At 37.9% G+C, this 13,414-nt stretch overlaps 1 protein-coding gene across 1 annotated transcript in view; it reads right to left on the bottom strand.

Moving 5' to 3' along the window:
* The window catches only part of Ralgapb (Ral GTPase activating protein non-catalytic beta subunit), a 153,112-nt gene that overhangs the window by 52,451 nt on the left and 87,247 nt on the right, over positions 1-13,414 (bottom strand). Inside the window, exons 20-24 of the mRNA XM_012514666.2 lie at positions 10,108-10,295; positions 6,863-6,969; positions 4,263-4,415; positions 2,156-2,365; positions 958-1,116 (exon numbers count right to left, since the gene is read on the bottom strand). Coding sequence (XP_012370120.1) covers positions 958-1,116; positions 2,156-2,365; positions 4,263-4,415; positions 6,863-6,969; positions 10,108-10,295 — 817 coding nt within the window. The remainder of the gene's footprint in view (positions 1-957; positions 1,117-2,155; positions 2,366-4,262; positions 4,416-6,862; positions 6,970-10,107; positions 10,296-13,414) is intronic.

Here is a 13,414-nt window from a genome sequence, read left to right as displayed (position 1 = left end):
ATTTGTTGAATCTGTACTTCCGATTTGATTTGAAACTGTCTCATTGCTATCTGTTTATCAATAAAATTTTGAAAAAAAAATAAAAAAATAAATTAAAAACTCAAGTGTTCTTTCTCCAACTACACACTATGCATGCCTCATCTGAAACAATTTGTTTGTGAAATTAGTACTTGCAAAGGGAGCTTGTCAAGAGGAAGCCTGTTGCTCCCATGTATATTCCAGTAGGAAGATGTTCAGTAAATATTCACAGCAATTATTCTATTCTTCTTGAATAATGAGGCCTAGCTTCAGCTTTTTGTGGTGAAGCTTCTGTATTACTTTTGTTTTGTTTTGGTTTTTTTTGGTGGAACCGGGGATTGAACTCAGGCCCTTGCGCTTGCCAAGGAAGCACTTATTCCACTGAGCCATCTCCCCAGCTCTTCTGTATTATTTTTGTTTACTGCAGGTACTTTCTATATTTACTTTCATTTGTCTCACAAATATTAATTCCTTACGCGGAAGAAAGACGTAATACAGATCTATGCTAAACCACACTCCTTAAGAGTCAAGACTAGGACACTAATTCAGTTTTAATTCAGTTTCTGAACTGGTTCATAAGAATTTAAGCATCACGTATAAAATATTCATTTCTAGGGCCAGCCAGAGAGCTCATCAGATTAAAGCACCTATTTAGGCAGACACAAGGACCAGCAGCATGCCATGCTGGCCCTGCCCCCAGGGCATGCTGAGACAGCAGATTGAGACTGGGCATGCTGCACCTATAATCCCAGCATTTGGGAGGCTGGAAAAACAGGAGGATCACTCAAGTTCAATCTGTGTAGTAAGACCCTGTACTAGATAGATAGACAGACAGACACAGACAGATAAATTATTCACTTCTTAAGGACAATCCTTTTATGTAAAATCTTATATATGAATACCACAAAAAGTCATCCCCCCAAAATTCAGAATCCTTACCTCTTGGTTTGTTTTCTGACCTGGCTTCATATAGAAAATAAAAACTGTGTCAAAAGGACGACATGGCAAGAGATCCAGATAACCAATGTCATCAAAAAACCCAGGTATCGTGGGATCAAGTGCAATAAGATGAGGAGGTAGACGACTATTTGCAGGTTCCTACCACCAAAGGAATAAAAGAGCAATTGTTATTTCTTGTTATTTACAAAGCAAAACTTGCTCATAATTTAATAAAAATTAAATTTAAAAATTACAAATTGATAATAAATGTCAGTTCTAAACTTAAGAAATATCAGGGCCAGCCAAATAGCTCAGTAGATTAAAGTACCTGCAAGCAGGCACAGGGACATGGGGTTCAATCCCCAGGCCTGCCCCTGCTGGCCTTGCCCCTGAGGCACGCTGAGATGGCAATTGAGAGTGGGCGTGGTGGCATGCCTGTAATCCTAGCTCTTGGGAGGCTGTAAACAGGTGGATCACTCTGAGTCTGATCTAGTAGTGTGAGACCCTGAATACCCTGTGGACCCTTCCCTAAAATACAAAAATAAATAAATAAAAGTAAACTTAAACATCAATGTTTATTTTACAAATACTATTTTTTGTTAAATACTACATGAAGAATCTTAAAAAAGTTATTCTTCACATGACTGAAGAAAGGGATATTTTTATAATCCTCACCATATAGATAAGGAAAAGCCAGTAATTTACCCCAAGACCACACAGCTGGCAAGCAGTGATGGATGCCAGGACACAGACCTCGGTAGTCTGATCTTCCTATACAACATAAGCAGGGTTTGGCTTATAAATACTAAAGAAATGCCTTCATTTCTTTTTAAAGCATCATGAAAGAGCTGAGTCAATTGAAGTCCACACCTTCAGTAACCAAGTTTACTAGGGTAAGACGTTAACCTAATTATCTATAGATTTCATTTACATGTATAACATGTGTTCTGCATTATCCAAGAAAATTCAGGGCTGAATATTATCAACAACAGTCCCCTTAGACAGAACTTAGCATGAATTCACAGGATAAACTGTCCTTATATTTATAATGCACAAGAATACAGAATTTCATTTATTTACATGAAGGATAGGCCTACAACCAGGTTTTTATTAAAAATTTACTTTTCTCCTCATAAAAATATTGTAATTATCATCAGCTGCATGTTAATTTATGAATATATTTGCTCATGAAAATTACCTTCAATGCTTCTAAGGACAAAAATCCAAAGTGTGAGAGAAAGAGGCGGGCTGTTTGGAATTCCTGGGCAGGGGGTGGGGGTTTGCAATCTGTAATGGGGTCAGGAAAGCTTCTCTTTTGCAATTCCCCTTCACTCTGCTGCTCAAGGTGTATTTCATAAGCAATCTGCTGAGCCATGCCGCTCCTTAATTTTTCATGTCTCTCTTCTAACTGAAATAAACCAAATAACTTCAATTTTGTGAACTTACTCCTATACCACCAACAACTGCTTCTTCATCTTCTGGCTATAAATGATAGCGATCTGTCTTTGCTCCCCTTCATATAGGTAAGAAAAGTAGAAGAGTTATTGCTCCCACCTCTACTTGCATATTCCCATTTACTTTCACTCTGTAGCATCCCTTCATATTATAAAGTTCTACCTTAGCATATGGATTCCCTAACTGTACTCTTGGAGACTCTCCCACATCCTTTTCTTTCCTTTGATCAAATCTTCTTTAAAATTACATTCTTCGGTAAATGATAATCCTTATAAAACCTTCCAACAATTTGGCTCAATTCTACAACTTCAATCTTCACAATGCTGACCACCCTGAGCCCTTTTCTGGGGGTAGAGTACTGAGGAGTGAACCCAGGCCTTTACATATATATCCTTTAACTTGTAATCCTCATGCCTTTTCCTCTCAGTTTATAAACTTGCACCACAATGACCAATCTTGAAAACATCTTAAATCTTACCTGTGCCCTACTATCAAGAGCAGTAACTCTGAAATTTCCTCTCTAATCCTAAATCCTCTTCCTGCACTCTCTGGGCCTGTGCTTCACATTACTGAAAGCCCTCCTACTCAACCCCTCCTAGTTTTAAATGCTATTAGCATTCTTTTGCTTCCTAACTAAGCCTAACATCTTAATGTCCTCTCCTTATGTACATAAAACAGCTGTGTTGAATTTTATCCTCCCAAATTCCTAATCCTGTCAACTCTACACCACTCCAGTTCTTTATTTATGCACTCAGATCCCAAGGACTTGAAGTGAGTAGTCAGTTAAAACAACTTTACCACACATGATGCTACTAACCTAGTCTGGACTGCCTGATAATTTTAAGAACTATTATTGATCTTCTTGTACATTATAAGAACTGAGGCTGAAATTTATGTAAGGTTTTCCTATTTCCTTTCTTTCCATTCAAAATATCTCTGAACTTTTACCTACTCTCTGATCCTCTCCTATCTTAGTATAAGTATCCTCTTTCTAAACAAAATCACCTTGACTCTTGACTCCACTGTCTTTATTACTTATAATTCTCAGTGTTAGCTGACCTCTCTCCACTAGGTCCTTCCATTCAACCAATAAGCATTTACTATTTCTCCCATCCTTGAATGTAAATAAAAGACTAACTGCCTTTCCTCAGCTACGCTACTTCCTGATGCTATTTTCTACTGTCCTCTTTACTTCTAGTAGGGTGCTTAATATTTATACTTCTCGCCCATATAAATCAATCCCCAACCTCTTATTCTGTCTCCCATTTTACATTCCTTTGTACCTGATCTCAGTGATCAGGCATAATTCATTTCCAAATCCAGAGCCCTTTCTTACTCCTCCTTCTCCTGGATCTCTCTAGCATTTGCGACTGTAGTTCTCCATTTCTGCCCTGTTCTTTCATTTGACGCACCTTGACCCACCAATTCTTAAATCCCCAATATATCTTCATCACTAAAGATCAAAATCTAAAATTCTTCGGCTGGTTTCCTTCCTTTACCTAAGAAATACCTACATCTACCTCTACAACACTCTTAATTTCACTGATGTAGACTTTCTTTTCTCTTGCTTATATTGTTAAGATTCTCTCTGAACTTGTCTTCCTTCTAAATATCCTTCACTACTAAATCTGATCATGTCACTACACTAGTGAAATCTACCATGGAACAACCCAGGCAGCCAGTGACCTTGACTCTCAGAAAGGTCTAGTTCCAATCAGTCAGCCACAATCTATATTCAACTTGCTACAAGTACTTTCTATACATTGAAAGCAATGATTTTGACTACAGACATCATTGAATAATTTTTGTATTCATCTTCCTTAACAACAGCTAAAAACAATTTATCTTACTTCTTCAGTGACAATTTCATGCAAATCTGGAATGCTCAGATCGGCTTTCACAAAAGGAATCTTGTCCACCTCTTCAGGAAATGGCCGATGTTTCACAGTATATTTAAATCCAACATCATTTTTAGGAACTGGACGAGGTTCAGGCACAAAAAGCTGTTAGAATAATACAAGTAACATTATATTTATTACATAAGGCTCAATATCCATGTGTAATGACATGTATTTCTCTAACCCACTTCAATGCCTGTGTTTCCCTAAGACTTCATGTCATAAATACTCAGAATCTGCAAATGCTATAGGACATAGTCAAGGCAGGCAGTCTGTATATTTATGTGCTCAATTTTATTTTTTAAAAAATATTCACCAACTTATTATAGATATCATGATTCATGAATGAGTTGAAGCATGCCACTGTCCAGCCTGAATTTCCCACATTTAGTGCTAAGCTAATGGATGAAGCATTTCAGAGGTTTAAAAGTTAAACTTCTGTTTCTCTAATAGGTCTCAAATCATTCCACACAACATAGTAGAAGTTCAGGTGCCCTCAGTACTCCTAAAAAATGAATTCAATTTTGGAACCACAGGTGAATTAACTAAGAGAATATGGATACCAAAACTAGGTCCTCATGGTTATAAAGCCCTATCTTAATATGTATATGTAACTAAACCATAAGTTTTAGTTTCTTTCCTTTCCCTACGAGAAGTTAACACTAACTTAAGAGGTTTACAGAGCTATTAACAAAATGTGATATGTGTCATGTCACCAAAATACAATCAAGGTATACTCAGGGGATAAAAGACAGCTCACATGACAGAGACATCTATGTTACTAAAAGACTTTACAGTGTGGTATGATGGCATATACCTGTAATTCCAGCACTCTATGAAGCTGAGGCAGAGACATCACAAGTTTGAGGCCAGCCTAGGCAAATCAACAACTTAATGAGACTTTGGCTCAAAAACAAAGGCAGGAGGATGGTAGCAAGTATACAGCCAGCCTGGCTACTCCCTGCCTCATACAACAAACAAACAATAAATAAGGACTGGTGGTTTAGCACAGTGCAAAAGACCCTGGCTTCAATCTCCAGAACTACAGAAGTATACGTGTATGTGGGAGTTTGCTCATAATCCACATTTAAGGTGTCTCTTAAATGCTACCAAAATTTTGTCATATTTGAAAATAATTTTAGTAAAAAATACCAGCTTACAATGTAGTAAGTGAAAAAAGCTATATGCAAATCACTTAAATCCTATTTAAATATTATTATGCATTAAAAAAATATATATAAGAAATAAATTCACTAAAGTATTAACTTGGCTATCTCCCTGTGGAGAGTTAACACAAGCGATTTAAAATTTTCCTATTGTGTGAATTTTCCAATTTTCTCATAATTACAAATGTCATAAAAGATTTGTAGTAACACACTATATTAAAAATTATATAGTATACTGCCAATTTCACAGGAATAAGTATATAAAACAATTTGAAAGTAAGACCTGTTGCTAAAAACATCAAAAGGCTTGGTCAAAGTATTACCATATATGACAGATGTTTTGTGATTCATTTTTTTATTTTTATGTTTTTAATACTTATATATTTATTTGGCATAGGGTCTGGCTAAACAGCTTGGACTCAGTGATCTGCCTGTCTCAGCCTCCTCAGAGCTGGGGTTACAGGTGTGTACCACCACGCCTGGTCTTGGTGGCTGGCTCAGTGTGCCCAGGGTTCCTGGGCCAGCATGGACGGCAGGGATTGAATTTGGGTCCTTCTCCTTGCCAGACAGGCACTCAGACTGCTGAGCTATTTCTCCAGTCCTTTTGACTTTTATTATACTAACAATTACATTGACCACTATTCAGAATAGTAGTCCTTATTCCTAAATGAATGTCAGAATCACATGAAAAGCTTTTGGAAACCACACCTGCCTTCAAGATACCTTTAAAGAGGGGCCAGGGAGATAGCTCAGTAGAATAAGTGCTTGCCTGGCAAGCATAAGGGCCTGAGTTCAATCCCCAGTTCCAGAAAAAAAAAAAAAAAAAGAAAGAAAGATAACTTTAAAGAGTAATTTGGTAGACTCAGAATTTTAAGCTCCACAGTTGATTCTGATGTAGACTAAGGACCTTCCCAAGGAAGAGAATATTTTTTTTTTAATTTTATTATGTGTGTGTGTGGCCAGCTCAGCCTGCCTGGGGGCGGGGCTGGCTGGCATGTGGTGCTGGGGATCAAACCGTGGTCCCTGTGCTTTGTTAAGCTTGTTCTAAGTAGGTGCTTTAGACCACTGAGCCATCTCACCAGCCCTAAGAGAATATTTTTTTTTATCTGTGACTTTTAGTGGAATGTTATATAACCTTATTTTGTTTTTCGCTTTTTTTTTTTTTTTTTTAAAGATAGGACCTTGTTGTGTAATTCATATTAGTCTTAAACTCACTATGCAGCCCAGGCTGGCCTTTGAGCTCTTGGTGATCCTCCTGCCTCAGTCTCCTGAGTGCTGGGATTACAGGCATGTGCCAACACTTTGAATCTTATACTCTTTAACTTGCCCAACTACACAAACACATGCACACACACTCATCACTTCCCTGTATCTTCTGATGGATACCTTCTGATTTGCTTTTGCTCCTCTGGGTAAAAGGCAAAGTTGTTGTGCCCAAGCAAGTCTTCCAGACATTCCCCGGACCAGAACAGTGACTGAGGGGAAAAAATCATCTAGAATAAAATTTTTAAAAAGTTGTAAAAGTTATTTCAGACAACCACCATTTGTAATACACCTGTTATTAACTGCAGAGCTCATATAATCAAAGCCCTAAGCCAAGTGTTTCCTGTACTTCAAACCTGTCTACCCACTTTGTGGTTTCTGTCATATCCAACTACAGTAGTATGAGCATTACTATCTTAGTTCTTGCTAACCACTCAGTATTAACTTAAACTTATTTTCAAAGGAAATAGTGAATCTAGAAATTGGAAGCCATAATTTTCATGTGCTAGCTTGTATTTGAGTGTTTAAAATCACAGTAAGTGTTCACCAAAACTTCAGCTAGCATCATCTCACATATCTCCAGTATGTGACATCCATTTTTGGGAAATGGCTATCCTAGAAAACACTTCTAACCTCTCAATGCTGGGAACAAACTATATGCAGTGCTGATATTATTCTGGCCAACAACTCTGTGTGCCACTCTCTGTCCAGGCAGGCCCTGTTTCCTCCTAGCAGAAAGAAATTCAGCACAAAGTGGTAAGTGTAAAGATTCATGACAGACTTCTCCAGGGACCCAAATCTCTGCCCTGAAAAGATTTTTAAGCCCGTCTTTTATCTCAGGTGTCAGATTTAACCTTGTACAAATTTCTCTCATATTTTGTTATTAACCATTTTAATAAATTATTAAATTGTCCTTGGGAATGTACAAAATTCCAATTATCTATATTTTTGAAATAGATTTTCTATGCAATGAACTTACTCAGACTGAGAGTAGAAGAACCCTAAAAATCTTAGAAAAGGTTCAAAAAACCTAAAGGGGACACTAAGATTTTTGCAAATTCCTGAGAAGGTGCAATAAATAATGAGCACAGACCAAAGAAAGCAACGTAAATGCCACGTCTGGAATAGATGAACTATTTCATTCTAAAGTCACTAAATCCTACTACAACATAATAGAAATATGGAATTGTGTTATTTTATCCAAACTCTAAAGAAATATCTCACTTTCATTTGATGGAAAGCAATACTTGCAAGAGATTCTACGACTCTGTTCACCACTGGAAAGGCAAGAGTCTTTAATCACTTAGAAAATCCTATGATTGTGGGAAACAAAACCAGAAACGGACAGTATTTTGTATAAAAAACCTGGGTTCAGGCCAGCGAGATAGCTCAGTGATCTAAAGTGCCTGTTTAGGCAAGCACACAGGAACCGAGGTTAGATCCCAGCACCGCATGCTGCAACAGCCCCACCCTCAGGGTGGGAAGTGCCAGCCAAAAAACAAACAAACAAAAAACCAAAAAAACCCACCTGGGTTCAATAACAAATGCTGGTGGGATGTGAGGAAAAGGAAATGGTTCTCCACTGCTGGTGGGAGTGCAGACTGATACAGCCACTGTGGCAATGAGTGTGGAGATTCCTCAAAAAACTAGGACTAGCAGTTCCATTGGACCCAGCTAATCCCCTCCTGGGTATCTTCCCCAAAGGAAATAAAAGCATCATATCACAGCAATATATGCACACCTATGTTTACAGCAGCACAATTAGTAACAGCCAAATCTTGGAAATAATCCAAATGCCCATCAACTGGTGAATGGATAAAGAAGATGTGGTTTTGTGTTAAATACGGTTGAGTACTACTCTGCCATAAAGGACACATTCAAGACTTGTCTAGGAAAATGGATGCACCTTGAACCCATACTTGTAAGTAAAACAAATCAGACACACATGTGTAAATACTACATTATTCCTCTGGTGTGAGACACTGAAAGTGTAAATGAGGACTAAAATGTGTAACAGGTATTGTGAAACAGGAAGAAAATGTTCAAATGGGGAAGACAACAGGGAAAAGGGAAGGGGGAAAGGAAAGGGAAAAGTAAAATAAAAAAATGAGAAAAGGAAAACATGAAAAAAGGTTTTGTAAATGGGGAGAGGAAGAAGGGTTGAAGCAAGGGTAGGAGAATGAAAAAAAAAACCCAAGTTATATCATGTATAGGTACAAATTCTCTATGATGAATGTGATCATTATATATCTCTAAAATGTACCAATAAAATCTGATTAAAAAACAAAAAAGAGGGGCCGGGGAGATGGCTCAGTGGAATAAGCGCTTCCCTGGCAAGCACAAGGGCCTGAGTTCAGTCCCCGGTTCTGCCATAAATAAATAAATAAATAAATAAAATAAAAAACAAAAAAGAAAACCTGAATTCAAGCCTTAGCCATACCACTTTCTCAAGTTACCATGGACAAGTCACACACCCTTTCTGAGCTCTGGGTTTCATTTATAAATGAGGTAACTGCACAAGAGGCGATTCTCTTAGTCCTTTTATGCGCACAGATTCTGTAGCCTTCACATTCCTTTACCTTCCCAGCAATAAGATTCTCTCTTTACAAACTGGCAGATGCCAATTATCATCAGAGAAAACTTGGAACAGTGGCAATCACATATCTTGAACTAATTTGTAAATCACAGTAGGGAAAGGAGGAAAACAGTACATGTGTCAGTGGAAAAATCACTGAAGAGTTTTTAGTAGGTCAATTTATATTTGAGGTTTAATACTATGATGGGGGCAAACAGGGTAGAGGTAAGGGCAAACAAATGCTGAAGTGGCAAGGGCAGAATCATACCAGGTAGGAAAGAACTATAATAATCTAGGTAAGAAACAAATTCCTGCATTTGAATGTTCTGGGATGAATACAGAAAGTGTCAAGAGTCTCTGGGGAGGTAGAAACTTGGAAATCAATTAATTATATAAGGGAGTTAACAGGAGAAGCAAGCAAAGATGAGTATTCAGATTTCTACTCTTGGTGGCAATAATTGAAACAATGAGGAGCGATGGACAAGGGAGCAGAGAGATAGGATCCAAGTTCATGAGGGAAGAAAGTGACAATTTTTACACACAGTAAACATAAAATATCCCACTAAGACTTTTTATAAAGCTATAGAGCCACAGTCTAATATCTCAGATACTTACAGTCTTTAAACCATTCTATTTACTACATATTTCCTATTTATTGATCTTCTATCCCTTACATGTTTTTGTGCTACAACTCCAAATCCTCTAAGATAAATACAAAACTTAGACTCTTCCCTTACAGTAATGATGAATGACTAATTCAGCTGCAGAGAAGACTTGAAGGACTATAACTTACTCTGTTCATTTCCAAGGGGTTGCTCCAGCATGGCCAGGATGACACTGTTATCCAAGACAAAGTATCGGAAACTATGCTTGTTTATGGTTGGCAGCCCGGAGTATTTGATAAGAGTGGTCTCATTCACCAGACTACAAGGAGAGGCTGGACCACTGGGTGAAGGAAATGCACCAAGCAACTGCATAATACTATGGAGAATGGAATGGAGAACAGTTAATTCCTAACGCAAAATCTTACGTTTACCTCATGCACTCAGATGTCTCTCTACTCTAAATTTTAATCGGCCCTAGCTATGCTTCTTCACAAGTCAGATTTACTCCTTATGGTGAATACCTATGACAGGCTGTCCTGACTGCCCTCCACAAGTCTGAGAGGCCCATTCCCCCAAATGTAGACATGGTGACCAGAGCTTTCAGCTGAGTCTCTCTTCAGGATTGCCTTCAGCCAATGAGAAGTAGCTCACTCAGGAATATAGCTTTTTTCTGGGGAGGAGCACATCCAATGAATGGCTCATATGAGGTTATAGTCTCAGCACTTCATATCAGCATGAGAACACTGAAGGGTCAAGACAGCCCTAGAGTACTTTGTTGCAAATACACATAGTTTTGCACTACCCTTTGCCAATCCTACTTTCTCCATCCTCTTCCCGCCCCACCTCCCCGCCCCATAGAGACTGATAACTGCTTGCAAGCAAATTTCTTAGTTTGCTACGCAGGGAATATGACTAACCACTTCCAAATTATGAGGCTTCCAAACACATAATTAAAAATCTGCTTATGTGATGCACACCTGTAATCCCAGCTGCTTCTGTGCTCCATCATGTAAAAAGCTATTTCTGTGCTCCATCATGGTTTAGGTTTACATTAGCTACAGGATTATATATCTTTAAAAAAGGCCCAAGGGTGAGCTAAACAGCCTCACTTTTTTTTTCTGAACCTGAGGAAATTCAGGTTCAGAACAGCTAGGTAATTGTTAAGAAGTCAGAAACTAGCTTATTGTGTGGTCATGAAGAGGTATCTTCCTTTTATATATAAAGAACCTAAAGCAACAATAGTTACATGTCAAGGAACTATTGCAATTAAATGTTAATTTAAAAATGCTTTATAAATTGGAATTTAATTCATCATATCTTAATGTTCAAAAATGTTTATGATTTCTACATACTTTCAATGAACAACTCACATAGTTTGTACTTTGTGGCAGTTACTATTTTAAATAATTTATACATATTATTTTGTGTAGTTTCCTAAAAAACTGAAGCATAGAGAGAAAGCATCTTTTAATTAAAATATAAGGATTTTCCCTTGTGATTCTAAAATTCCCTGGCCTTACATATGCATGCCATTTGGAAAACAAAAGCACTGCAACACTACTTCTCTCAAACCAAAACTTGTATGGTGTCTCTTCCTCTCAGACTTTAAGGCCTGAATCAAAGACCCCTGATAATGGAAGGCAACACTATTCAACAGATGTTTTCCTCTTCCTAGGGCAGCCTAAGAACTACCAGGAGTTCAAATCTGTAATGATCTGTACAAAACAGAAGAAACACCAGATCAGCAATGAGGAAACATGGCTTTGGTTTTCTAAAATGAGACAAAGATGGATGTCACAAAGCATACAGGCCAAGAGAACTTGTTGCATTCCAGGTAAGATTCTAAAACAAGTGGAACCTCAATTTACAAATTTAATTTGTTCTATCATTTTGGAAAAGCCATGTTTCATAAACATGGCTTGTGTTTGTGTGAGAAAGATGGCCGGTGGTGTCTGTTACCCCATGCAGAGTCTTCAAACAGAATCAAAATTTTGCCAAACTCTTCTGTTTGCAAACCAAAATGTCTGTAGATCAAACTGTTTGCAAACAAAAGTGGTGAACTGAGGTCCTACTGTATTATCAAATAAGCTGCTAGAAAAGGAATAAATCCACAAGATGACCTCATACTAGCCTAACATCACTTTTTTCTTCTTCATAGGGACTAGAAAAGCAGGTAACTATAAAATCAAGACAAATTTTGGACAGTTTGTCATGATAAACTTGTAGATAAGATTTTAAAATTTTGTGAATGTAAAGGAAATTCTATGTTGCTGTGCTCTTTGAATTTATCTATATTCCATGAGTTTTATCCATGTCTTTGATTAGAAAACACAGAACATGGAGCCAGGGAGATGGCTCAGTAGAATAAGTGCTTCCCTGGCAAGCACAAGGGCCTGAGTTCCCTGGTTCTGCAAAAAAAAAAAACAAAAAAAAAAAAACCCACAGAAGAAAATCATGCAATCTGTAGCTGACCAAAGGTTGAGCTGCACAAATAACGTATCAGTTGAGCTAAGATGTGAAAGACTGAAAGCACTAGTGTGGCCATGGTAGCACATGCCTAGAAGCACATGGGAGGCTGAGGCAGAAGGACCAAAAAAAAAAAAAAAAAAAAAAAAAAAGAAGGACTGCCAAGAGTTTGAGGCAAGGACAGAGTACACTGAGACCCAGCCTCAATTCATTCTCTCTCTCTCTCTCTCTCTCTCTCTCTCTCTCTCTCTCTCTCTCTCTCTCAGCTATGACCTAAGTCTTACATTAAGAAGTATCTCTATCATATTCAAACATTTACAAATAAATAAAGATAGAAGATGAATGATAGATGAAAGGTAAACATGTCCATATTTTTTGGATAAGACTCAAAAAATTTAGGTGACTTACTGAAGTCACTAGGTTCTCAAAAAACTAATGCAGTTTCTAAATACATTTTACTGAAAATGTAGTAGTCTGTAGATTTTAAATGTCACCAGATCCTGTCTAGAGTACTATATTCAGTAATCTACCTGTGAAATCTACCCCAATTTGTGGTAGTGGGGTATACAGTAGAGTGGTAGAGCACTTGCTTAGTACACACAAAGCCCTGGGTTCAAACTTGCAGCATTCCTTTGGTCTCAGCTTCCTGTGCTGGGATTACAGGTGAACACCTGCCACTCATTGTAATTTAAATTTGGTGTGAAATCTTTTTTTTTTTTCCAGAGAGTAAAAATATTTATATTCTTTTTGGGTTCAATCTCCAGCATGGGGGGTTTGCCCTGAGCTTGACTGTGAGACCTTGCTGCAAAAAAATAACATATAGTCAAATGTGATAGCACAAACCTGTAACTGCAGCACTTGGGAGGCTAGGACGGAAGGAGACCAGCCTGGGCTACAAAGTGAGTTCAAGGTTAGCCTGAACTGCATAGCAAGACCCTGTCTCAAAAGACACACACACATATACACTACACAGAGTTAAGAATGACCAGAAAGGGGCTGGTGAGATGGCTCAGTGGTCTAAAGCACCTA

Source organism: Octodon degus, unplaced genomic scaffold, assembly GCF_000260255.1.
Source record: "Octodon degus isolate 3935 unplaced genomic scaffold, OctDeg1.0 scaffold00037, whole genome shotgun sequence".
Taxonomy (NCBI): domain Eukaryota; kingdom Metazoa; phylum Chordata; class Mammalia; order Rodentia; family Octodontidae; genus Octodon; species Octodon degus.
This window is presented reverse-complemented; position numbering and strand designations above follow the sequence as displayed.